At 47.6% G+C, this 25,208-nt stretch overlaps 1 protein-coding gene across 1 annotated transcript in view; it reads left to right on the top strand.

The window, feature by feature from the left end:
- LOC143214802 (uncharacterized) overlaps window positions 1–25,208 on the top strand; it is a 36,831-nt gene that overhangs the window by 4,093 nt on the left and 7,530 nt on the right. The window contains exon 4 of the mRNA XM_076436204.1: window positions 1–25,208. This exon is cut by the window's right edge and continues 7,530 nt beyond it. Within this exon, the coding sequence (XP_076292319.1) occupies window positions 1–461 (461 nt within the window). The 3' untranslated portion in view covers window positions 462–25,208.

Raw genomic sequence — 25,208 nt, forward strand, 5'->3', positions numbered from 1 at the left:
GAACTATCCCGATGTCGTCGACGGATCTGTTCCCGCCGACGTTCCCGCCAACGGTGCTACCATCTTATCCGTTCGACCATGTGAAATACCCAACGGAATACGCGACGCTGCCGCCGAAAACGACGACTACCACCAGCTCGCAGCCTGCCATCCCTACCAGCCCGTCCAGGACACCGCCGAGAAGTCCGAGCGAGTCCGGAAGCGAATCAGCCGCTGAGGAAATTCGAAGTGCGTTCGTACCGATCAGATTGAACACGCTGCCGCCAACGTCGTCGCTTATCAGCGCGACGGCTTCGTCGCCAGAGACCACGGTCAACAACAAGAAGCCGACGGAAGGCGTGAGGAACGAGCTAAAAGCACCCAGAACCCTCATCTCTCACAAACTATCGCCCCAGAGGAGTCCATCGCCTACGAAAATCGCGTCACCGCCACCTGCCAAACCCGTTTGGAGGCCATACTAATCGCTCGCCAGGGTTGTAAAGGCTCTGAGGGACTCTCGGATGACTCCCGCTGGAAGGCTAGTGATTATTTAGGCATCGTCAGCGAACCTTTTGCCCTACGTCCTCCTTCGACGAGGATCAATGATTCTGATCAAGAATCCTGTGAAAGATACACTCTTGAGATGATGACAGTGGCAACGGTTCACTAGAGTTCGTTTTTTTTTGGAGTTAAACGAGTTCTCTTCTCTGCGACGACAAAACGGTTTCTTCGGTTTTACGAAGACGGTATATTAAATTATAGGTGTAGTTACCCTACGATAATCGTACGCTAACTTTTCCGCAACGGTGATCGAGGAATGGCTGGAAGGCTGGTCACTTACGAGCCATCGGTCGTGTGTACATTTCATTCGCGAGAACACAGAGTATTATTGTATATACGGTCCGTTTGTATAAACGTGTAGATAGTTCGTGGACAATAATGTAGAGAGAGATTATTATTACATATGTATAAATATTGGACGAGTGGCAGTGTGACTGTGGCGACGCGTGGATGAGAATGCGTGTGAGAGAAAGAGAGAGACCAAAAGACAGAGATATTGATATTATTTATAAGCCAGAGATCTAATTTAATGTAAACAGATGGTATTATAGATGCGCGAGCGAGAGGAATAAAATCGAAAATGCTGCAACATTTAAAACATGATATTTTTCTTTCCCCCGAACAGTTCTGCCATTAATTTTTTACATTCCGGAGTATTATGATTTTCTATTAAAAAATTTAGTCTAATTTCTCAATTTTCTACGCCTTCAGCAGAATTCGGAAACTTTGAACTCCTAAAATCCTTCTTTATTTTCTAGAAACAGTGAGCTTGCATAACGAGTACCGTTTTTCTCCCCCACCCTGAAACTTTCTCGATTCAGTCCGATCCCCATGACCAAAAAATCTCGCACGTTCCCAAGGAATCGTGCTGATCAACGATTCCGTCGGCCGCAATCTCGGTCACGGGATTCACCTTCGCTTTCTCCCGTTTCCCCTCGCCAAGGGTGGGCATTTCAACGTGCCCGGTGAACGACGGCACCGGATCCGTCTTGCACGCGTTAGCATCGGCCGTGAAAGAGATTGAAACGCTTCGTGCCGGTGCAAGGGGGATCCATATTTTTTTCACTCCCCGTGTGTCCAACCTCTCTGTCTATCCCTTGGCCACGATTTAAATCTGAATGGTCGTTCCGCCGCGGTCGTTCGAGGTTGCCGCGTGTGCGTACGGGTTCCCATACGGCGAACACAAGGGTGGAGAATGGTTTATATTGAGGGGAGTGCGTGAGATCTGTATTAGTACCGATAGGCCGGCGGAACGACAGTGTCTCTCATCCTCGCCGTAGGCTCGATCCCCTGAAACGATCGTTTTATCTCCCTCCGCGATCATTTTACGTCCCCGTAAGTCCGGTCGCGCGAGATCGTGTCCTTTCTCCCATCATGGCAATGCTTCTTCTCTGTTACGCAGAGAAGGACTTCAATTTTTTAGATATTTTTCAGAATATTTTGTTCCAAAAGCTGGTTTTCGAGTCGTGCACATAATGCAAAAATTCATGGTAGGAAGTACTGAAACATTAACGCAAAGATTATCGCGTTTTGTTTGTATTCATTTAGCAACATTAAAGGAACACGTTCCGAAAGAAACTTTTCGGACAACCTAATATCTTTCGAGATAAATGGCTTGCCGAAGGTTCAGACTATTGCAATCTGTAACATACGAAGACAATAATTTTCTTTTATGTGAACGTCGACGATCATTGGAGCAAGAGTGACAGCCGCGGAAGTGGGATTTTTCTGGATAATTGCCGTTTTTCGCGCAGTGTCGTCGGGTAATCATTCGCTGGAAGGCGCGCAGCGCGAAATTTCGCGTACCGGTGATTTCCGGTGGGCGAACGGCGACGAGGAATGCCTCAAATTCGACGCTTCCATCGGATATCGTGTTACGATAGTCGAAGCCTGGCGCCCGGCCGCCACTATGTCACTGTGAAACATAACCTAGGACAAGGGATTCCATTCGCGTAGCTCGACGAGAGCTCCTCTTCTGTTTTTTTGTTTTGTTTGTTGTTGTTGTTGTCGTCGTCGTCTAGTTTGTTTCATTCGATTTTTGTAGTGCGCTCTCTCTTTTTTTTTTGTTACTCGCTTCGGGCCCGAGCCGTTGCTCTCTCCTCTCTCTCGTCTCTCTCTCGTCTCTGTTTCGCGTCGCTCGCCTTTCGGCGCGCGCGGCTCTCTCGTGCAATCGGCCCGGACGTGTTTGTCAAGCCCGCGCTCGTCGAAGTCGAGGACAGTTAATCCCCGTGACATCCTATAACTCAATTCTCGCCGCCCTCCCCTCGCCCACGCCCCCGTATTCTCTCACCCCCTCGATCTCCGCTACCACCCCCCCCCCGCAGAGAATATAATTCTTGACGCGTGGCCGACGAAGAAAACCAAAAACGTTCCCCGAGCCAGGCGGCCGCGCGTCCGGGCTTATCGGGGGTTGATAACGAATGCATCGGGGAAACGGGATGAATATTAAAAAGAACGGGGTTTCGGTGAATGCTCCAGTCGTCGTTCTGTGTGTGTGTTTTTTTGTTTTCCTTTTTTCTCTCCTCTCTTTTTTTCGCGTCCGATGGGGATCGGGAAACTGGCGGCGGATCGACACGGAATCGATGGTTATTCGATTTTTCATTAAGCCGGATAGAGGAACTTTCGGACGGATGATCGACTATTGAGTGTTCTTAAATTGTACAATGCTCGCCGATGATTGGTCCCGTGAATTATCCAGGCGGCCTCTGTCACGGAGTTTGCCGATGTTCGGCGAGGCGGTGGGACCATGTACGGATTGTTCGGAACATTGTTCATTTTGCAAGAATGGTTTCGTCGAATAGAGACACTTGTACTTTTTGAATGAATACTTTGTGCCCTTACCGAGTGATTCTTGCAGTATAAAAATTATCGAGCCTGGTTAATCTCGTAAATTATTAGGTCGTTCGGAAAGTAGTTTCGTTTCTACTTAACCTTATTTTAATGAAATATATTAGGTTATCCCAAAAGTTTGTTTCGTTCTCGATTAATGTACTCAGTGGAAATTCAGAGCAGTTTTTAAGAAAACTAATGGCATGGTCAAGAAAGGGGAAGCTTAAGGAATAATAAAACATTAACGAACAGAAGATTGTATTGTTTGTGCATACTGATGTTGTCTAACAATATGGAATGTGCATGTGATGGAAGAATCTTTTAGGACAACCTAATATATTAAACCTTATTTGAATTTTCGGTTCCCGACCCGAACCCAACAATTTCCGGGTACTCACCCTTAATTACGACACATAACCCACCCCAATGTCACCACCATGGTACATATTACCGTTGGACGTGGGTGGAAGCGCTATCAGGAAAAAACTGTCGAAAACAACTAGACGAGGGCCGGGTTGTTTTTTCTGTTGGATTGACGGTGGACGAAAATGAGAACCGCGTTGACACCCAGGGGCAGCCATGGGGGTTGTTCGTTGACGAGTAGACAACGGAACCAAGTAACCATGAAGGGTCGCCGCACGAACCGAGAGCCAAACCGATCGGAGGCAATCCGTGCTTGCGCACCAACGACAGACAGAGAGAAAGAGAGAGAAAGAGATTTTCAGCCGGCGCTAACTAATGTTTGCCCAAAGAATCGCGACGAATAATTGAGTCAGCAGCGGAAGAGAGGAAAAAATCAGCGCCCCGAATCACCGGCGGAATAATCGACTTTCGTCGGACGGACTTCCTCGCCTCGCGATTTTTCAACCCCCACACATATACACGCGCGCGCACAGATAGAAACGCGCAAGCTAGAGCGAGCGAACACAAGCGGATGCGAGAGGTACTACCGTGTTTGACGAACCCCTTCGTAGAGCCGCTCGCCTAATGGATCGGACGTATGAACGAATATTCGCCGAGGAAATCCGGGATCGTCCGTGTACATATCGGCACTCCGAAATAGAAGACACCCGGCTGAATTGTTGGCGCGAACACGCTCCGGACACGGAATATATTCTACTTCTGTCTCTCGCGAACTCTCCTCCGAAACTCTCGTTAAGAATTCTTCGAATTTCTCTACGAGGCTGGCGTTCGGTACTATTTTAACGCGATACACCTGGATGCTCGGAGGCTATCCGATTACGTTCGTCAGTGGCGCGATTCCTCTGCAGTTCGACGTTTATTGTCGGAAGTCACTGGATTGTACTGCAACGCCCAGCCAGTCATACGTAAATCATTAACAACTAGACTGCGCATCTGATGCATTTATGAGAAAACTGGGCGCGCACAATTTTACAGCAGTGGCCATGTTAAAAACATTTAAGAACATCAAGGTATTAGTTTCATCTTAACAAGCTGATTAAAAGAAGAATACAATTTTTATCTGGCTTCTGTGTCCTGCGAACATTTTTTATTTTGCATGAAGGTGCGCAGTCTATTAATAACCAATTGTAAGAAGCAGGAATTGAATTATAGTTTCTATTTTAATAATTTCAGTAAGTATTCGCACACGGTAAATGGTACCGGTGAAAAACAGTGCTGGTATTGCGCGTTGGTTTGAACGAATTTGAAGGAGCGACAATCTCCGGATTGCAACAATCTCGTTGGTTTTTCGCGTTTGTCCACGGTCTCGTGAGGGTGTGGAACGCGAGAGGGTGTCCAGCGCGCGACGCGGTGGCGAGAGGATTCTCCCTGGCGGTGGCAGGATCGTGAGGACAGAGCTCGAGGGTCCTAGAGTTAGGCAATCAGCGTTGATGAGGGGGTACTCGCGGGGCGAAGGACTCGGACAATTAGTAACCGCCCCGTCATCCCCGCGACCCCGTGTCTTCCCGCACCTTCGGCCTCCGATTCAACCGGTGAACCTGGCCAACAACGCGGCGACCGCAATCGGCCACGCATGCGAAAGAGGCTGCTCGACGCGCGATGGAAGGACCGAGGGAGTAAGAGAGGACAAGGATGAGAGAGAGAGAGAGAGAGAGAGAGAGAGAGAGAGAGAGAGAGAGAGACAGACTAGGGTTTACGTCCGTTGGCCGCGTAGCGTGGATTACGCCGCTGTAAAGGGCTCTCTTCGCTGCTGGACAATGTCAGCACGATCGGAAAGCTCGCCCGGATAAGAACAGGATTTCCGCGGATCGGGCGAGCTGGATCTACAACCTGCAACCCTGGAACATTTAATAAATAAACCTGCGCCGCGCTAACATTGCCGAAGAAAGGCCCGGACGAATCTGAATGGAGGGAAATAACAATTCTCCGCATTAATCGCAACGAACTGGTACCAAGTCAACATTTCTTTCCATATTTACTGACGCGTCTGGCAATTAACCAAACCGGAGAAATGCCTGACAATATTCCTGGGCCATTCTCTGTTGCAAATTGAATCTTCAGTGTCGAGAGGAACTTTGCCTTTCACTGTCAATAGGTGATTGAGCAATGTTAATACTAGCTGTCAACATTGAAAACACTTTCAACGATTATCTAAACCAGAAGAAACCTCAAAATATAATTCAGGGCAACCACCTCGCCAAGAATTGGGAATCTCTTCAATATTCAGAAGAAAATTATTTTCACTGTGATTCAGCAATGTTAACACTAGCTACCAACATTGAAGACACTTTCGACACAATCCCATTAATAAACCTCATAGAATACTTCGCCAAGAATTGCGAATCTTCGAAATTAACACATTACCGACCGGTGATTATCGCATAATTTTGACAAATCTATGGGACGTGGCCAAACACTCTTTAATGGAACCTTCTATAACACCCTCAATAACGTCATCTAATAGTTTCATTTAATGTAAAATTGCAAAAGAAAATTTCTATGCTGTTTTTTGGTACAGCACAATTATTGAAAAGACTATTTTCCGGTAGGTAAAGTGTTAATAAATTCCCTTTTTGGCCGTAAATCCATTTAATTGGCCAGACGTCGAATCGCCGAAAATAGACGATCCTTGACAGACGATTCTTGGTCTCGTTGGGAAGAATCGCGGCAAACCAGAGAGTGCCCGAAGAGTCTCTCACAGCCGTCGGATAACCTGAATACATCTCTAGACCGAGTAGCACCGCAGTCAAACGAAGACGATGATCCTAATTACATACACCAACGGTCGGGGCTCGTTAGACGAAGAAAAAGATGGGAGTCGAACGGAGTGAGCCTGATCAAAGCTAGACCTATGGAACCGTCCCGACACGGTACCAAGGAGACCAATTCCCTCCCATTCAAGAAGAGGTCCGGGTATTAATCGTTCGAACTACTTGCCAATGACGACGAAGAAGTGGAAGGAGTGGAAGAAGTAGAAGAAGAGGAGCGCTGGAATGGAAGTAAGGAGAATCGCGCGACTAATTGCCTCCATCATCGTCCCTTTCCAGGGGACGTGTCGAGGATTACACGAGGTCCTTGGAGGATGGGTCTCCTCGAAGAAGACCGCGGGAATTTTATTGTAATAAGCCGAGGAGGACTGTGTTTCTTCAAGGGGTGGGAGCGAAGAAAGCGGCAAGATCTCCGCCCCCGCGGCGTCTTTTAAGATGTTTAGGGGGGTGTTCTTCTTGGGCCGGTAGCAGGATAGAGCCTCACGAGACGCCTAACGAGCTGTTTTGCATCGCAATGCTTCGACCTCGTTATCGGTTATCGATCCGCTCGCGAAACACAGCCGCGGCTGGCCCACCGGATTAAAGAGAAGCTGCGCTGTGGCCCCCGCGGCTCTGCGTGAGCCGCCCTGTGCCCCTGGGGGCGCGCGCAGAGACAGAGGCGAGGGCGGCCACGCGTGTATACCGCGTTCTGTGAGAGCTACCGCTTACGTCGTATTCTCGGTCCGTTCCGAATAACAGAGAACGGAAGTAACGGAACAGTACTGCTATAAACACATCGGAGCCTAAATTACCAGCCGACATAATGTTAATCCCTTCGTATTTCGTAAATCGTAATGAAACTTGAAAACGTTTACACCCAGTCAGAGTATAAAGCCTGAAAGCTGAAAAGCTTGAAAACCACCTAACCTTAATTTGATTATCGTACTCGTTCAATGGCCGAAACTGTCCTAAACCGTTTGTTCCGACGTACCCAAATAAGCGTAATTGCCTGGACATTTATGGCTGCTAACCGCTTGAGTGATAACCACTTGAACCAGTTTTTACAGGTTTTCTTAAACAACTTTCGAATCAATCGTATATTTCAAAGCAGCTTAAATAAAGAGGAGGCAATGTTCCGTGTAAATCGGTCTGGGACCGATGAATAGAAAAAGAACTGACCGTTTGCGAAGGATCGTCGGTGCCGTCATAAAAGGTAATAAACCGCAAGAATTTCCCCGCGGGCCGCTTACGAAACCACACTTAAGGACTGTTTCTTTCGTTGGCTCGCAAGAAACCGTTTTCCCGGTTCGGTAGGTTCTCTAAAGTTCAACTGTTTGCTGGGACTCTCGCGGTCGTTTACGAGGACAATTTGATCATCGACTTTACGATAGGGTTTCTGCCTAAAGTCCCAAATTTCAGAGCCGGTCCCCCGCTTTTCGAGGCTTGCTTTACGAAACGTCGGAAGATCGGTTGAGGTAAAAGTTGCGGTCGTTGCTCGGCGAAAGCCCGTATAAACTTTTACGAGATTGTTTTATAACAAGCACGCCTTACTTCCACGAGTCCCTTTTTCTTTCTCCAGGCCCGCAACGGTCCCTCGGAGCCACCCTGTACCTTGGAGAAAGACCCAATTGCACTTCCCTTCCAATGAAAATAGCGATTCAGGGCCAGTCGACGATTTACGAATTTCTCCTTGAAAATTCTATCCGAATCAGACTGGCCTCTGCGAGCTGGCCGCTGCGTATATTCAATTTGCGCTACACCTTCTCTTATTCTCCCGTTCCATTTTCCTTTTTATTCCCTCGCTCGATTTTTTCTCTCTTTTCCGCCGTTTCTTTCTCGCACAGCCGATCGTTCCCGCATGCGCCCGACCACACCCCCTTTCGATGGTTTCCTCGCGCTCGTGACTTAGACCGATCCGCAATTTCCTTTGTTCCGCGAACCAGCGCGTTCCGCGAACCCCGCGAACAAGATTGCAACGCGATGCACACCCCGAGGATTGCCTTTGCAGCGACAAATTCACTGCGCTTGCATACCCGAGAACTCGCCTTTATGCTTCCGGTTAATAAAGGTGACCCCGGATTTAGGCAAACAGAAAAAAAACAGACGGAGGAACGCCGACAGGAAGAACAAAATTTCAGCCGCGGATGCCGACCCTCTGGTCCGTTTCGATTTTCAAGGCGAGATACACCTCCGTCTGCAACATCGTGCGAGAGACGTGAACTAGAACTTCCGAATCTAGTCAAATTGACTGGAAACAGATAAAACAAAAATCATCTTGCAAAATGAAATTACTTGCGCCTTGCATACAGCGACTCGGATTAATATTCGAACACTCTAAAAAGGACGATAACTTTTTTAATATTGTACTATACGATCTGAACATTTTTGGGAAGCTGGAGCAATAAAAAATACTAAAAACAAAATACTAAAAGTTGCATTTTACAACTTTTTTATTTGAAAATTTTGTTTGAAAATTTAAAAAATACGTTTTGTAGATCCGTCACTGTATGTATTTACATATCAAAAGACGTGTGTGATTTTCACAACTTGGAACGCTCCGCCAAACCGAAAGTGGCTCGACGTGTAACCGACCTTGTTGCTTACGGCACGCGCTCTCGGAACTTAAATCGTAGGGGAAGGGGTTAATCCGAGGAAAACGAAGGTTCCGCGCGATCGTGATCCGGCCGGTGCAAAGGAATCGCAGAGGAACATGGCACGACGCGTTGACAAATTGCCGGGCAACCGGTATGGTAATCCGATAATAGAGAGCGCAGGTTGATTCGGGACTAACGAGATTAATTATCTTGTTTGATCTTCTGACACTGGCCCCGTTAATGCAGTCGCGCCTGCCCACCCCCGCTTCACATCTGCCTGCCTCTCTGCCTGACTGCCAGTCGGGCGACTCTCGTGCCTAGACGCGCTTGTTACTCGGCAACACACAGCTGAAGCATAGCAGTACAGAACAAGAGAGACCGGTGTCGAGATCAGCTCGATGAAGTTGATTTGTCGCGGAGCTGGCGTCGGAACTCCTATGCTGCGATCCTGTCGCGACACGCCTCGTTTCGCTTTTTCCTACGCTGGCCTCTAACTGGATGACCGAGAAATCCTGCGGGTGATGTGTATGACAGTCTGCTCCACTCTCCCTGCGAATTCTCGACCATTTTTTTATCTGGAGATTGACTGGCCGACTTCTCAGCCAACCAGCTTTCCCGCAAACTTGCTGTTCCGCGTTCAATTGCGTTCCTTCTGATCGAGTTCGCAGGCTAAATACGGGGGACTAGAAGAACGATGTCTGAATGTTGTTTAACAAACGGATATTCTATGAAGCAGCTATTTTATAATAAACGTGACAGTTTATGCGGTCCATGCTGAAAATTTAAACGGAGTCTCGCTCTAACCGACGAGTAATTCCAACGTTTACTGCACGGGGACATAATTCATTTGAAACGGTTTAGTTTCTATAATGTTTGGGGGGTGAAGAATGGTTTTTATGACGAGCATTCTCCGCCGACAAGAATTACCTCGAACCTGAAGGATTCATGCTGTTCTTCCAGCCCGAGAAAAATGGCAGCGCCGCCGGAAAGATTGTCAATCAAGGGAATTACGTGTAAAAAGAGAAGCCTGATGGGCCGACGGACCGTCGGCGTAGGTAAGTTTGATCCCGTTCACTGTCGAAGGCTCGATTCTTTCCGAATCCCGGGCAACTGCCATCCAGCGGTAGAACGGAACTCATCAGGGCGAGAGGAAGTGGACACGTCGGAACAATTTCCTTACACCGTCTCTGCAGCCACCATCCGCCACCCCCAGCCTGCCCCACACCCTCTCTCCAACCCAACACAGTTCGCTCGACCTTTCCGTTACTACCCTATCCTCCCGGCCGCTACTGAAATTTTGGCCCCTCAGCGATTGACCAATTTGCCAAATCGATTCACGTCGAAATGAACCTACGTAATATCTCCAGGACCGGCGCTCCTCCCTCGCGCTCCTTCGCATAACCTGGCCCACCCCAAAACGACGACTGTTAGCCGCCACACCATCTACAACTGCTAGCACCGAACCTCTGATTCCTGCTTCCAAGTTTTACAACTTCTTCGATCGTTAAACATCTCGTCCCTGACACTCAAATTGTGATCGATGCTCTAAATGGCGAATTCTTTTTACAATTGACAGTGCCTAGATAATTTTTTAAACGTACTTTGCTTGATCCTGATAGAACGTAACCTAAATAATTTGTCTACGCGAGAAAAAGCACAGCAGAAAATCCGGACTAAAGGGTGGGTGCAGCATCGACGCTAATATGCACCCCCGTGCGTTTCACCCTTTAATGACACGGACCGATATGGATCAATCGATGTTCAAAGCCGAGCGCGAAGGAATCCCAAGCAAAAGAAACGCCGCGCCGCGTCCCGCCGGCAAAGTTAATAGACGCAGGACCAGGGCAAAAGGGAGACTTTCGTCTAGACGCAACAAAAGCCGCCGACATTTTTAATGCGACACGAAGCAGGAGAGTACTTAGTACACGTAGCCCTCTCGGAGGTACACTCCGTCCCTCCTCCTCCTCCTCCTCCTCCTCCTCCCCCACCCAATGTACTATCCGGACTCTGTCCACCCTCTAGATATTACCCTTTGGAATAGCAGCAAAAATTATGGACAGCCGATAGGCCAGCAGCCGCTGCAGGGGTGCGTCTCATCCATTTAGGTCCATCACACATGACTGGATGGGGTGAGACTTACCCCGCAGAGGTTCTCACGTAGATTACAACCTCCTCGCTGCACCACCCCCTGGGACAGAGTGTCGAGAAAGCTCGGAACCGGATGCGAATTTTACTCTTCCTTCGGAGCGCAACATCCCTTAACCAATTAACTGTGTTCGACGTGTATACAAGTCAATTCAAATCTCCATTGCCGCGCAATGACAATTACCTTTTCAAGAATGAAGTGTTCATTTTTTATCAAATCAAAATGTAATCCTTCCTTGTTTCTCGTAACATTTATAACAGAACCATTTGCCCTGCGTTCGACGCGTATACTCGTCATTGCTTGGTTTTAATTCCGCACTCTGTGGGGGATTTTTAACCCTCATCCGTCCCTCACGTCACGAACTGAATCTGTCCCTCGACGTCAAATTGACACAGTGACAAAAAATCGATGAAGTAACAAGGTAAACAGTTGTTTTTCGGTTATGTGTTTCGCGTTACAAAAATAAAAATCGCGAAGTTTCGGACAAACTTACCTGCAAGTAACAGAACAGTATAACTTATTTCGGGAAGACTGTGTCGGATTGACACGAGTGACGGATGAGAGTTAAAACTAAATCCCGCAGTTACGGGGTTAACTTGGGAAGGGGTAATGTTGACCTATATTGTGCTTTCACCCCTTTTTCCAGTGATTAATCCTGCGAGAAATCATTTTGTGAAAGATTGTCGCTAAAATAATTTTTAGAGTGACCATGGGGGTGTGATTTTGCCTGAGGGCCAATGGAGATTGTATACGAGGTAGAGAGAGATCCGATTTGGCCTATTTCTCGGCCGGAAGCGTGCCTCCTCGAAACCACGCACAGACCGATCCGAAGGATTCTTCGAAACTCGACTAAGGGTGAAAAGAGAAGGGGATGTAGGCGGTCTGTCCCTTTTCGAGGGCACATTTATCGATTATTACCGATTCAGTGGTCCCCTTTTCGTTCGGTACGGCACGCCTTACAACTCGACGAGTCTAGGTACGCTACACGCAAAATTTACGACGGCAAACATCGGTAATAATGTACAAGGAAAAGATTCCACGACGCCCGGAACTTTACAACCCTCATTATCGATCTGTTCTACCTGTGAATTATTACACGGTAACCCTTCTGCCATTGCATTTAAACCGACCGATCACACCGCCGCCGTGGCGTCATAACTAACAACATTATTTATGAAACTTAGAACTTCAGAACCCCGGTGATTTACGAGCGAAATACTAAAATCAAATAACATTTACACTATACAAATTACTGTGCGCATGATAAAAGAGACCGAAGGGCCGGGGGGTTCGTTCGTTTATAGTAAATCAACAAAAACCCGGTTCACCTGCTGAATTAACGCCCTGACTATCTACAAATCAGGCTGAATCATTAACGACACGGTGGACGATTTCGGGGTCTGTTTGCACCAGTGACCCGCAATCTCTGTCGAGAATTTTCTAAATGGAAAACCGTATTGTCGATTACAGTACGAAATTGCTAACAGCCCGCACAAGTGGTCGGTGCGACGTTAAACAATTGATTAAAAACTAAATGAGCGATAAGTGTACGAGCGCGAAGAATGCATTTCAGAGTAACAAAAGTCGAAGGATCGAACCGTGTACCGCGTTGCGTAGCAAAGAAAAATTTGGAAAACCAGCGAACAGCAGGGTCGGCCATTGATTCCGTTTAGCAACAAATTCCGCGAATACATTAACCGGCCAGCGAGCAGGGAGCACGCGAACGAGAACGATGTAGAAAAGCGTGGGTGGGCGAGCCGCGGTACTGGGGGCGGGGGTTGGAGAAAGAGAGAAAAAACAAATCTTTTTCCATTAACATCATTTGCCGTGCGCGAAGCACGCGGCTAGCCGCGCGTGCAACGCAGCCGGGTCTCTTGCGTGTGTGTCTGTGTACACAGTCTGTGTACGTCTGTATATGTGCATCGACTCATACTTGTTCGCTGCACTCTCACCCTTCGTGCAGAGCCGTATTACGGTCGTCGGGGGTAAACCACCCTGGCCTCTAGGAGCCGAGAGCGGGAGCCCGCAGGGGTACGCCACGACAACCCCCGTAGCAACCCCTCAAAATCAACCGAACTCCCCGCGTGCTCCTTTCGGCTATCCTCTCGCTCTCTCTCTCTCTACCCCCCTACAACCCCCTTTCGTCGTTCAACCCCCTGCTACATCCCCTCGAGAGGGAGAGAGAGAGAGAGAAGCAGCCCTTTCTGAAACTCCTGATCCGTTCTGTAGACGTTAATACCGCGAGAGGTATCCGTCCGTGGCCTATTCTCGCGCCGAAACCTACTCCAACCACGGCCACCCTCGAACCCACCCCTTTAACCTCCCTTCTTGTGGGCTAATACAAGCCCCGCGATCCGAGAACCGATCAATATGGATCCCAACCTCGACGGATCTTTCAGAACTGCCAGACTCGGATTCTCGCGGGGGATGCGTTCCACGCGTTGAGATAGGTAATGGAGCTTTGTAACCCCCGGCGGTTTTACCGGCTATCTCCGAACCGAGTTTTTTAGTCTGGGGTCTTCCGCGGGGGTCGGTTTTTCAGGGGAAAGGGATGAGTTGGGTTTATGTTGCGGAGAAGATGGGGAAATTGTTCTTGTTCGCGCGAGAAAGATACTTCCGAGATGTTTCGGATGCAATGGAGCCACGATTATACGAACTGATCCGAGGAAATTCGAAAGTCAGAGTTACTTAGTTACTGTGCTGAATTACATGAGATAATTGTAATTTTGATGGATCGCTTTACAATTAGATTGACCTATTTATATGCGAAGCATGTTGGGATAATGGAGACTTCAGGCATCGGAGGCACGGATAATCGATACTGGTAAGATCGATAAATTGAGGAGGAACAAATTGGGTAGTCAGCCTGACCTGTTTGTTAGAAAAAGGTTACAGATGCTGCGTGCAAAATGGTTTGTAATAATAAGGATGTTCTTCATACAGGTAGAATGAAATCCTTACATACAGTGACTCCCACTAATATTCGGACACTCTTAAAAACACTGTAACTTTTTCAAATATTGGACTATAGGATTTGAACTTTTTTGGAAAGCTAAAGCAATTGGTTTACTACAGGATGGGGAAAGAAATTTTTTCGAAAAATTGCATTTGACCGGAATTGTAGAGGAAATACTGAATGTTGCATTTTACAACTTTTTTATGCGGACCTATATTGAAATTTTGAAAAATGTGTTTTGTAGATCCGTGTGGATTATATGCATTGTGAAAGTTTCATCGTTCTATAACTGCTGTTACAGGTCGAAAATCGTGAAAATCTGCAATTTTTACCATCTTTAAACGCTTGTAGCTCATTGCAACATCGACCGATTCTGACGAAATTTTCAGGATATGCTTAATTGAAATAGATCTATAAAAAGTATTTTTTAAATTTTCAATATAGGCCCACATAAAAAAGTTGTAAAATGAATATTTTAGTATTTTCTCTACATTGATATGGATATTTTAGTCCAATATTAAAAAGATTATCGCCTTTTTTAGAGCGTCCGAATATTAATGGGAGTCAGTGTAACTAGAAGAGTGACACTTCCTCCCCGTCTGAAAAACTTCCTCTCAGCTTCAAAGGGACGGGAAAGTCAAAAATCGATCAGCCCACTGCCGAAGAGCATCATCGAGCTTCACTTCCGAGAATCCCGGCGAGCGTTCCGTTCAAACAACGGCTCTGTTCCTGTGCCGTTTGCGAAATGAAGTCCCCAAGGAAGGGTACAAAGGGTTGAAGGGTATGCCGGTGGTGCGAAAATGGCCGATAAAATTCGGAAAGGAGGCAATATAGGTGTTCCAATATCCTCTCTCGGCCGTCCCTTCCGTAAGAAGAGTGTAATCCGGCGACAGGTTCGGGGCCATCGGCAAAAGGGATTGCAAATACGGTGGCGGTGACAGAGAGCGCCCTTTGCATTCGGGATGCACCGGCAAGTTAAGACTGAAGTTTGAAACACAATCAAGAGGAAGAGAGAGGAAGATAGAGAGATGTAGAGAGAGAGACAGAGAGAGAGAGAGAGAGGGGGAGAGAGGATGGGGAGGAGAGGGGCCCTATAAAGGGCACCAAGCAACGGGGCCAGCAATAATGCATGCGGCGTGCATTCTACCCTCTGTATAGATGGGGTTCTTTGTGCTAAGGGTTCGGAGCCAGAGGCAAGGGCGGTTGGATATACGTGGGGAGAGCTAACACCATTATCTAATACTCCTGGGTGCCCATATGTGGTGCTCCAGCTACGAGCCACACCGTGCCATTCTCGAAAACCTCCGGAGCCACGGTCATCCCTGCGATCGCCACCCCAATTCCTGAATCTCTACCACCCCTTGAATTTCTTTTTATTATTCTCCACCGGCGTGCGTCTTTTCCTCCCCTCTGAATCCCGGCTATTTACCTTCGTACCAGCCCTAATTACGGATAACAAGAGGCAAAGCGGATTCTTTGTCGGACACGACCTACAATTCAATCGAGACAGACGAGACGAGACGACGCAACGCGCGGACTAGCATGGTCGATAGCGATCCGATTCCCGAAGAGAAAAGGTTGCGCGACGCGTTTCCGACGGACGTTGACGGACCGGATACACGCGAACAGATTGAGAGGAAGCACTTTGATGTCGGATACTTTTGTTGATCCTGTTGGGGGAGGAGCACACCGGGATAGTGTTTTATTGAAAATTTACGCGCGGTGGAAGGCGGAAAATTCGTAGGGATGCACGCCGCGGCGCGGCGCACCGGCTCTCGCAGAGCCGATCGGAGATGCGATTGATGGCTGGATGAATGAGAGATGAACTGCTTTTGTGTTTAGCTGGCTCCGCGGATCTCTTCTTTTGTTCCGTAGGGTTTCGCTCGTCGTGACCATTAAATGATACCGGTCGAGCAGCGGCCGCTTTGATGGACTCTGCTGATACTGCGATCGTTCTTGTTGCCGGGCAAATTCATTTTTCTCCTGTACGCTCTTGGAAATTGGTCTGGGACAAAACGTTTTATCTATCGTTGTTTTACGTGACACGTCCGCTGCGTATCTCCATCGTTAATTTACAGAATTAATTAATTAATTCCACAGAAAGATCGAAATCGAACGATTTCCGCGAAGGACCATTTTCACGCGCTTTACCATATACGCAGGGTGCGACTTCTGCTCGCGCGAAATGGAACGATGAACAATGGGGAAAACGGTAATCCCGTTTACCGGGACCGCGTGCCCGCTAACGAGCGACGCAGTTAACGGGCTGTTTATAATTTCCAATTTCTCCCGGTGCGCTGCACGCTGGAACGTGTAATTGCCGTGCAGACAGCACCGGGATCACCGAAAAAGCTCGTCTTCCATTTTTCCCGTTACGGATATCCGCGGCCTGCCAATTACCGTCCCCGCGCCACCAATAAATCGCATTATATGCCCCCGAAAACCCGGGCATCTTTGTTTTTCCTAAATTAATTCCATTTAAACGAGCCCCGCTATTGTCTGCGAGGCTGGACGCTCACCGGAAACTCCTGGAAAGCTCTGAAAAGCTTGGAGAATCTATTGGAACCTTGGAGAGCTAGTCACGACCGCGCGGAAGTGCGTTTCCTCCAGGTGAAAGTGCGTGAACGCGTTCCGCTCTCGGCAATCGGCGCGGATACCAGAAAAATTAATCCGGCTACAACGGACGGTAAATATTTGGACGTTCTCGACGGGTTACCTTCATTAGGGGCCCGCCATTGTTCGGGCCGGCTATCCGAGTCACGGCCCGAATGATAGGATTACCACGGCCGTTGCAATTCAATCAATAGGATTCTCGCGTTAATTTAATTTTTTCCGTGCGCAATAAAACAATTAGCCGAGGCTGCGGGGTTTCGCAGACCCGTAAAGAAATCCGCCATGCTTTTTAGAATCTTCTATCGCCGACTACGGTCTGGAAATTTGCTTAAGGATCACCGAAGCGCACACCAGACTCGGATTTATGGATGGACCACCATTCTTTTCTTCCTTTAACGCGGTTTTTTCGCATTTTTCGGGAAGCTTTTCACCGGTATTTGCTTTTCGTATTTATTCAACAATTGGAAAATGTTGAAGGTCGGTAGAAAAATTCGGTTTTCGAATTAGAATGGTTCCGAGTGTGAAGGGTTAACTCGAAAACTAAACATTTCTTCCGACCAAGAATATATTCTCATTGTTCAAAATCTTCTGATTTCCTAGCAAGTCGAATTTCTGCGATACGATGATATTTCTGTCGACAACACTTCTTGTGGTTGTTGCTCGAGGTGCCTTGACTAGGTGGTAGAAGGACGCTCGCACTTCGATAGTTTTTCTTCTCCGTGTCGAGCTCGGTCAACGAACCCAAGTGTAAACTGCGCGCGGTACCAGGTGTGTTTACGATTTGTATCACATTCGTTCCTCGATCTTTCCGATCCAAATGTTCTCGTGCGCTACCAACGGTGCTGTCTTGTCCTTGGAATTTCTAATTCCAATTTTATTAAATTAAAGCTGTATTTAAAGAAGACATTCGGTTAATTAAAAGAGGAATACAATTTTTATTTGGCTCCCGTGTCCTGCGATCAAAGCAAACATTTTTTATTTTGCATAAAGATCCGCAGTCTAGTAATAACTGGCACAGATTCCGATGAAATTTTACCGCAGTGGCCGAGAATACTGACCAGAAGACCGACATCTTCCGGTTTGTGGGACACTCGGCCCCGTTTGTAAAACTTTACGATTTCCCTGAAATTTCCACGCCGCTGCGGAACAAATAGGGGTGAATCGTTTAGATGGGGCAACAGGACTGGGGAAGACTCTGTTTCGAGGTGATTCGAGATCATTTGTCACGCCTAGCCAGTCATATCGGGTGCACGAAAAGCCCTCGAAAGAATTGCGGCACCGTGGTAAATTGCAGAGTATAGCAACGTTTGGCCACGCGTACCTAATGCTGTAGACCGGCCGCCGACCAGAATTTGGGTTTCGGGTACCTGAACCACACCGGCGGACACGTTTTGCGGACGAGGAAGATGTCAGAGAATCGGATTAAGGGATTTCCTGTTTTCGAATCGGCCATAGAAAACGCCTTTTTCTCGTTCCCTTTGGAGATTTCTACGGTATTATTCACCTTTGTGCAGTCATCATCCGGGAAAGCGTGCGCTGCGCACCCGGTAGACAAATATTTAAAAACGATCAAAACAACCGAGAAATCTGACTGTGCGTTTTCTATATTCACATAGTTTCACTTTACGTAGTTTCATTTTGAATTTAGAATTTATTCTTACAATTCATTCTTGCTATTTTCAATCGATTAAATATTATACATATAATTATGTCACATACTTTCACTTTCAAGAAATGGTCGTTTAAAGACATCGGTTAAATTGCATTAGTTTTTCAGCCTTTCGAATTTGTTTTCATAATTCTTTTTCTGGCAAATACGTGAATCCTGTACCAGAAAGCTCAATTCATGCATAAACTGAAATTTTTCGAAATTGTTTTTCCTTGCAACCACAGATATTCGTAACAACCTTGATCGATTTCGAAGAAACTTTGCGCATGTATATGTATAATTTCTGAGATTTACAAAGTACATGTGTTTTAAACTGTCATCACAGGCACAGATGAAAAATTAAAAAATCGTGTCCGAAGCTGTTGGATCGAATTTTGTAGAAGTTACGCGAATACCAAAACACCGGTTGGTCGAGAACGGATTTCCGGACTCGGAGGATGCAGAGGACGAGCGTTATCGTGGAACGTGAACGCAACCATAATTCGAAGAGTGGCCAGCCCGGAGCCCAGCCGACAATGCGGCCAATAAACGTCGTCGACGTTATTCGTCGTCGTCGAAGTCCTTGGCCAGGGACTTTGACAGCTCGGTTGCGTGGTGGGCCCGTGCCCGGTAATATTGGTCCTCCGTTGTGCATCCTCCCGCTGCATCTCCGTGTAAATTATCTGTCTCGTTTGGTCTCAGCGGCGTGGGCAAAGCACGAGCAGGAGCAGGAACGGGAGTGGGCGCGCGGGAGCATTCTCAGCGTGGTGGTCGCGGCAGCAGGCCACGCGCCATATAATTTCCCAAAGAGGCAAAATAAAGAGGTGCGCTCGCGCCGTAAAAGTATACGGGAGCTTTCTAACGCGACGGACAAACTCCGGGCGTACGACTCGTCATAAATTTGCTGGCAGTCGCCGCCTCGGAGCATCCCTCTCCTAACCGAGAAAACAGAGAGAAAGAAAGAGAGACCATCTAACCAGTACCACCTTCCAGAAAGAGAGAAAGAACCGGCTCGTAAAGTTTCCCCGAAAATTTCACGAGAGGCACACAGCACTCGACTTTGCCGGACTCTCCTCGGTCTCTGTTTTCTCCTTTACGATCTTTCCTGGGGGAAAGTTCTCTCTTCTCCGGACCGTACAGTGAGCAGGTTTATAACACGGGAACGCTCCCAGAGTTGTTCCTCTCTCTCGTAACCAACCCCAGCAGCTTCCTCTTCTCGTTTTCTGTCTTCTTTGCTCTCGGGAGTCGTGCGAAACGTTGGAGCTCGGCGCGCGAATGCTAGACAAGGCATAAATATTCGCGTCAATCTCGACGACAATGCTCTGAAAGGAAGACCCACTGACCTAAAGCCGTCCTTGCCTCCCAAAGACGGACCCAAACACGCTTTCTTCCTTCTTTCGTTCCGCCGCGCCGCGCTGCGCCGTGGATCCCACATCCCCGCTACTTTTTCCGTCGTAAACGCGAACAGAAGCGATTGCGTCTTCGTTCTTTCTCTCTCTCCCTCTCTCTGCCTTCTTCCTTGAGGAAGTGTCGCGGGGCTGGTTTATGGGGGATGAAAATGCGAGTCAGGGTGGGGAGGATCAGCGCGTGCTTGTTAGACAGCTGTACCACCGGGTCATTAAACAGTTCTTCTTTTTCCAAGGTTTTATTTATTCTGGGGGAGATACGCATTGTTCTGCGGGCGCTCTCGGCTTGGGGAACACTGTAAGGAATTCTAGGGTCGCTTAGGGTGCTGGACCGATTTAACGATGCCGATGATTTTCCTTGTTTCAGGATTATTGGAGTTCATAATTAATTCAGCGACAAACAGGAAAAAATTCTCGATGTGTGTAAAAGCATCGTGCAAGAAATAAGAGAAAATTGCACAATCCGCCAGAAGACTTCCAAAAAGAGGAGAAAATGGTCCCCTCTCTAAGGAGATATTAATTTTCCAAAAAGGACACTTTCTCTTGGAGAATTCTCGATGAAAGAGTGTCCCACCCACTTTCCCGAACTTCACCATCGGCTTCCTGGACGAGAACGACGAGCATTCGGTCAAATCCACGGCGTATCCCGTGGGACTCTGCACTTTGCGCATCGTTCGATGAATGTCCCGGAAGAGACGTTCCCTCCGCCGTTTCAGTATCGCTCGCACCAGGATGCTGTCCATTATACGCGGCGACGTTATTGTCCTCCGGGACACCGTATAAGGTTACGAATGATATTGTCGTCTGAATTCACGACGCGTCCGAGGATCGAAGACGTCTCAATTACCTGATCCTACCTGCTCTGCGACCTGTCGATCCATCCACGCTACGTGGGAGAATGCTCCTGCGAACGGTGGCTGCGCTGTTTGCTCCCCTAACCGAGAATTAGGAATCTTTTGCGTTGAATCGGTCTTCCACGACGTCCTGGGGTCGCTGAAATATTCGCCGAGCTTTGTTGCCAGTCGCTCACCCTTTCCCTGGGCCGACTATCGCATTGTTGATGATTTAACGATTTCACGATCTGGATTGTCAAAAAGTAATTATTAACCCCCTGCCGTATTTTAACGAGTCGCATTCGTCATGAAGATTTCGAACAAACCCTAACAAATATGAATGTTACGCATTATACATTAAAATAAATGTAGCCAAACAAAAAATGTAAATGATTTTCCCACGCGTTGTTTTACATGGACTGTTTCTCGAGAATTTTCCCGGGAGAAAGGTTTTGCAATCACCAGGCGCGTCCATTCTTCCGTAAAATATATGATCATCGAAGTATGAAGAAGGTCCACATTGTTGTGCAGCCGGAAAAGGTTTCTCATGACGCCATCTGTAAGCGAGGACGCTGCCATCCCAGGACCCACTAACGGTCCATCGATTGTCGCTGGTATAATTGAGTTTTGAGTGTAATAAATACTGGCATAACCAGCGTCAAGGCACGGCCAAGGACAAGCACGCTCCGGCGACCTTCGAGTCGCGTGGAAGGTAACAACTTTCACGAGAAGATCATCGTAGGATGCTCGTGCCGCTCCCTTCCAACTTTCCATCCTCGTTCCCGGCAAGATGAAAGTTATTACCCATTTTTTCGTCAAAAGAACGCCGAGGTAAGCCTGACTTTTCTGCTTCCTCCCTAACTTTCTATTCCCGATTTGTTCCCCATGCACAATTCGTTTCGAAATTAAAATAACAATGCCATTTACAGCTGGTATCTTCTAAAATTGTTTAATGCGCAAGCACAATTTATGTTTCTAAAATGAATGAAAATGTTCGATACAGATAAATGCTGCAGCAATGTGCAGACGAATGCTGCATAGCGTTGCATAATACAGTAGGATGTCAAGCGCACGAAGCAAAGTTCCATCGAATCCTCGGTTTCATAAATTAGTGTCTGAAGGAGGAAATATTGAATAAACATCCTCGGGCAACGTAAGACTCAATAAACCTCCGAGTTCGCATCTTCTAGGATAATCTAATATAAAATCGATCCCAGCTTCGTGTTCAACCTTCCAACTTCATAGGTAGACGCTTCACAATGAGATGATCAAACTTTCCTAGCCACGATGCATTTCTGCAGTGAACATTGTTGTTCACCTTCAATAGCAACTGCAATTTCCATCATGAACTAACAAGCCACCCTTAATAACATCATCTAATAGTTTCTCATTTAAGATTGCAATATAAAAGAAAATTTCTATGCTTTCTTTTAGCACAGCACAATTATTAAAAATCCTATTAATAGGCTTCCGGTAGGTAAACTGTTAATACGTTGCAGCTCTGCAACGTTCCCATTACTGCAGCGTCTCCTGCCACAGTACACCGAGTCGAGAAGTGTCCGAATACTTCCCGCCAGGATGATGCTTCAGAGAAATCACCGAGAAGAGAACCGACCGGCCGATTCACTGTTGGTAGACGCGTTTTTCCCAGCCGGGCATGAATGAGCGCCGAGAGAGCGAAAGAGAGATAACTCGGGTGGAAACCGCGCGGGATGAATGGTTCGAATGCGGGGGTGAAGGCGTTTTCACCTCTGATCCACGGAGTTCGCTGGCTGGCTCGGTGACTCGACATAAATCACGGGAAATCTGCTTTATGCTCTCGCGAGGGCAAACGCCGCGTTGCTCGGCCCCTCGCCTAACTCATCGACAATATACCTTGGACCGACGTGTGTAACCGTGAGGCAGATCGCATAATAAACGTGCACGCGGGCCGAGTCGGGCTCGGACCGGACCGAATCTAGTCTCGGGCCCCGCGACCAGATAGACGCAACGTCCTGGAAAAACGCAAACTCCCCGGTAAATAAAGCCGTATTCTGGGTGCCGGGCAGCTCGACAAAACGCGAGATAAATGGACGGGGCCGACCGTGGTGCACGCGCGAGCGTTTCTCTCTCTTTCTCTCTTTCTCTCTCGTTTGCTCGCGGCGCTGGACGCCACTCCTCGACAAAAAAGAGCCCGAGAGCCGCGAATCACCCTGTTCCACCTGTCTCTTCCGGGAATACGGACGTACTCTATCACCACGCTCCTCGCGAGCACGGAATTTTAGTTTGTTGCGCACCGGGTAATCGGGGAGACCGGTTTGTTGGTAGCTGAGAGCGAGGGTGGGTTTAATAGGCTGCTGAAAGGGTGGAATTATTTTTTTCACCCGATCTCGAGAACATTTTCTACTTGCCCTTTAACGTTTTCAAATAAAATAGCTATGATTTCACATATTAACACATTGCTGACAGGTTACGAGTGTACTCGTGTTTTCATGTTCGAACGTTGTTCCCACGAACAAACTGTGAACAAAGCTTGATAGGTATTTTTAAGAGCATTTTAAAATGAAGAACATTTTCAGAGAGAAAATGTGCAGAGGCACGGGCTGGTTTTTACTCGAAATCGCCGGTCAGCGAAGTGTTAATGTCCAACAACCCCTCCGTCACTGTCAATTCCCACCCATGATCGATCACAAATCATCACTCCCAACACAGAGAACCTTCGAGTTTCAGGAATCGCAGAAAGAAGCGACTCGTGTGTCAACAACGTGCCCTAACGCGTTTCGAATACTTGACGGTGGCCAGGGTTGCACGTGTGCAGGTCCGGCCGATTCTGCATCGGCGAGTTAATCTCTGCACCGTGGAAAAGTGGCGTCGGTGGAAACGTAAGGGGGCGTGTCGCGTTTGATTACACAGAGAAGTCGACGGGCTCTTTCATGGGAAAGGAAGCGGAACCGGGTCTCGGAGCTTTGTCCGCGCGGTAGCCAAGCGCGAAAATATATATATTTTTCGCTCCCCTCCCTGTGCATCCCCGTCTCTTTTTTTCCCCGAGAGAGGAAAAGAGAGACAGCATACACAAGCACCAGTGCTCTCGAGAAGCGAAGAGAGAAAACGAGGCCGGTCCGAGTCTAAAAACCCGAACAAATTACTGAAAGATTCGGCTGAATGTGGCCTGGTCCAACCCGGGGGCTGACCTGCTGACCATTGTTGGCTAAATTGTTGCGTAAGAGAAGCTCATTCTGGGCGGAATATTGAAACGCCCGCCGCACCCCACCCGGATCCGAAACCCGAGCTTTCGAGCACCGAGAAGTGCACCAGGGAATGGAACCCCGGGTTTTGTGCGGCATACAAAACGGGAAGTCGCTTTTTAGACGCCGGATTTCGGTGAGAATTCCAACGGCCCCACCGAGCTGCTCCTGTGTTTCTCCACTCGACGCGATGCACCGACTTTACCTTATTGACGCTCCCGTGTAATTAACAGCCGTGTTAGTTAATTAATTGTGAGCACCGGAATTCACGATCTTCGTGGAGGAGCCTCCGAGGAGCCCCCTTTGTTCGGCAACTGCGGGAGTCGCGAATCTTTTCAATTTACTCGAAGCAACTGTGTGGAATTTTCGATTTACAAACATTTCTATCATTCCGCCTAGCCTAGCCGATTAAAATGGTCAAAACTGCCCTCAGAGGTTTTTCAATGACTATCGAATCATTCGAAAGGCAAATTAGATTTTGCGCTTTTCCGCGTATTTTCCGGTGTCTGACGAGTTCTAAAATTCTAAAATAAATGTGACATATTTTAGATCCTAAGGCGCATTCCACAGAATTTTTCCAGATTTTTTTGATACAAACTGTGCTCGTAGAAAATGAAAAAACAACAAGTGTAACTTTCCTCCTCAAACAAAATTAATTCAATGTAACTTTTACGACATCAAAAATGAACAATTGTAGATTCTGAAAGAAATCTCCTATTGGGAATTTAAATAACTATACTATACTTGTATCTCAGAGTGTTCGAATCGCGCGTGGTCTCAGAATTTTGAAGAATTTCGACAGCGAAAGTTATAATTGTTTTCCGTTTCGAATAAGCCGCGAGAAGTTTTGTTTCGCCGCGTGGGATCGCTTTGTTTTCCGGCGTTCCGGCTGGTTGTTTCGTGATAAACATAGCCGGGGTGGAACGGGTTCCGTTGGTCGAAGGAGTAACACTTCATCGCAACAAGTTATTTTCGTGTTAAACTTCGTCCACCGCTGGAATACCACACCGGTGCCGCAGCCCGGTCTATTCTGGTTACCATATTTTTAGACGAGTACACTATACGGCATTCTGGTGTCCTCGCTACTGGCTCGGTCGAGGTAAATGTAAATCGAATCCGACGGCTCAAGAATTGATGCTTCCTGATTACAAACGGCTCCGCGGAATTCCAACTTCCTTATAGCTTGGACATTTCTCATTCCCACTGGGTTCTCCGCATGTGAATACCGCGAGACCACTATTTCGAATTG

Source organism: Lasioglossum baleicum, chromosome 13 (genome assembly GCF_051020765.1).
Source record: "Lasioglossum baleicum chromosome 13, iyLasBale1, whole genome shotgun sequence".
In the NCBI taxonomy this organism is placed as follows: Eukaryota; Metazoa; Arthropoda; class Insecta; order Hymenoptera; family Halictidae; genus Lasioglossum; species Lasioglossum baleicum.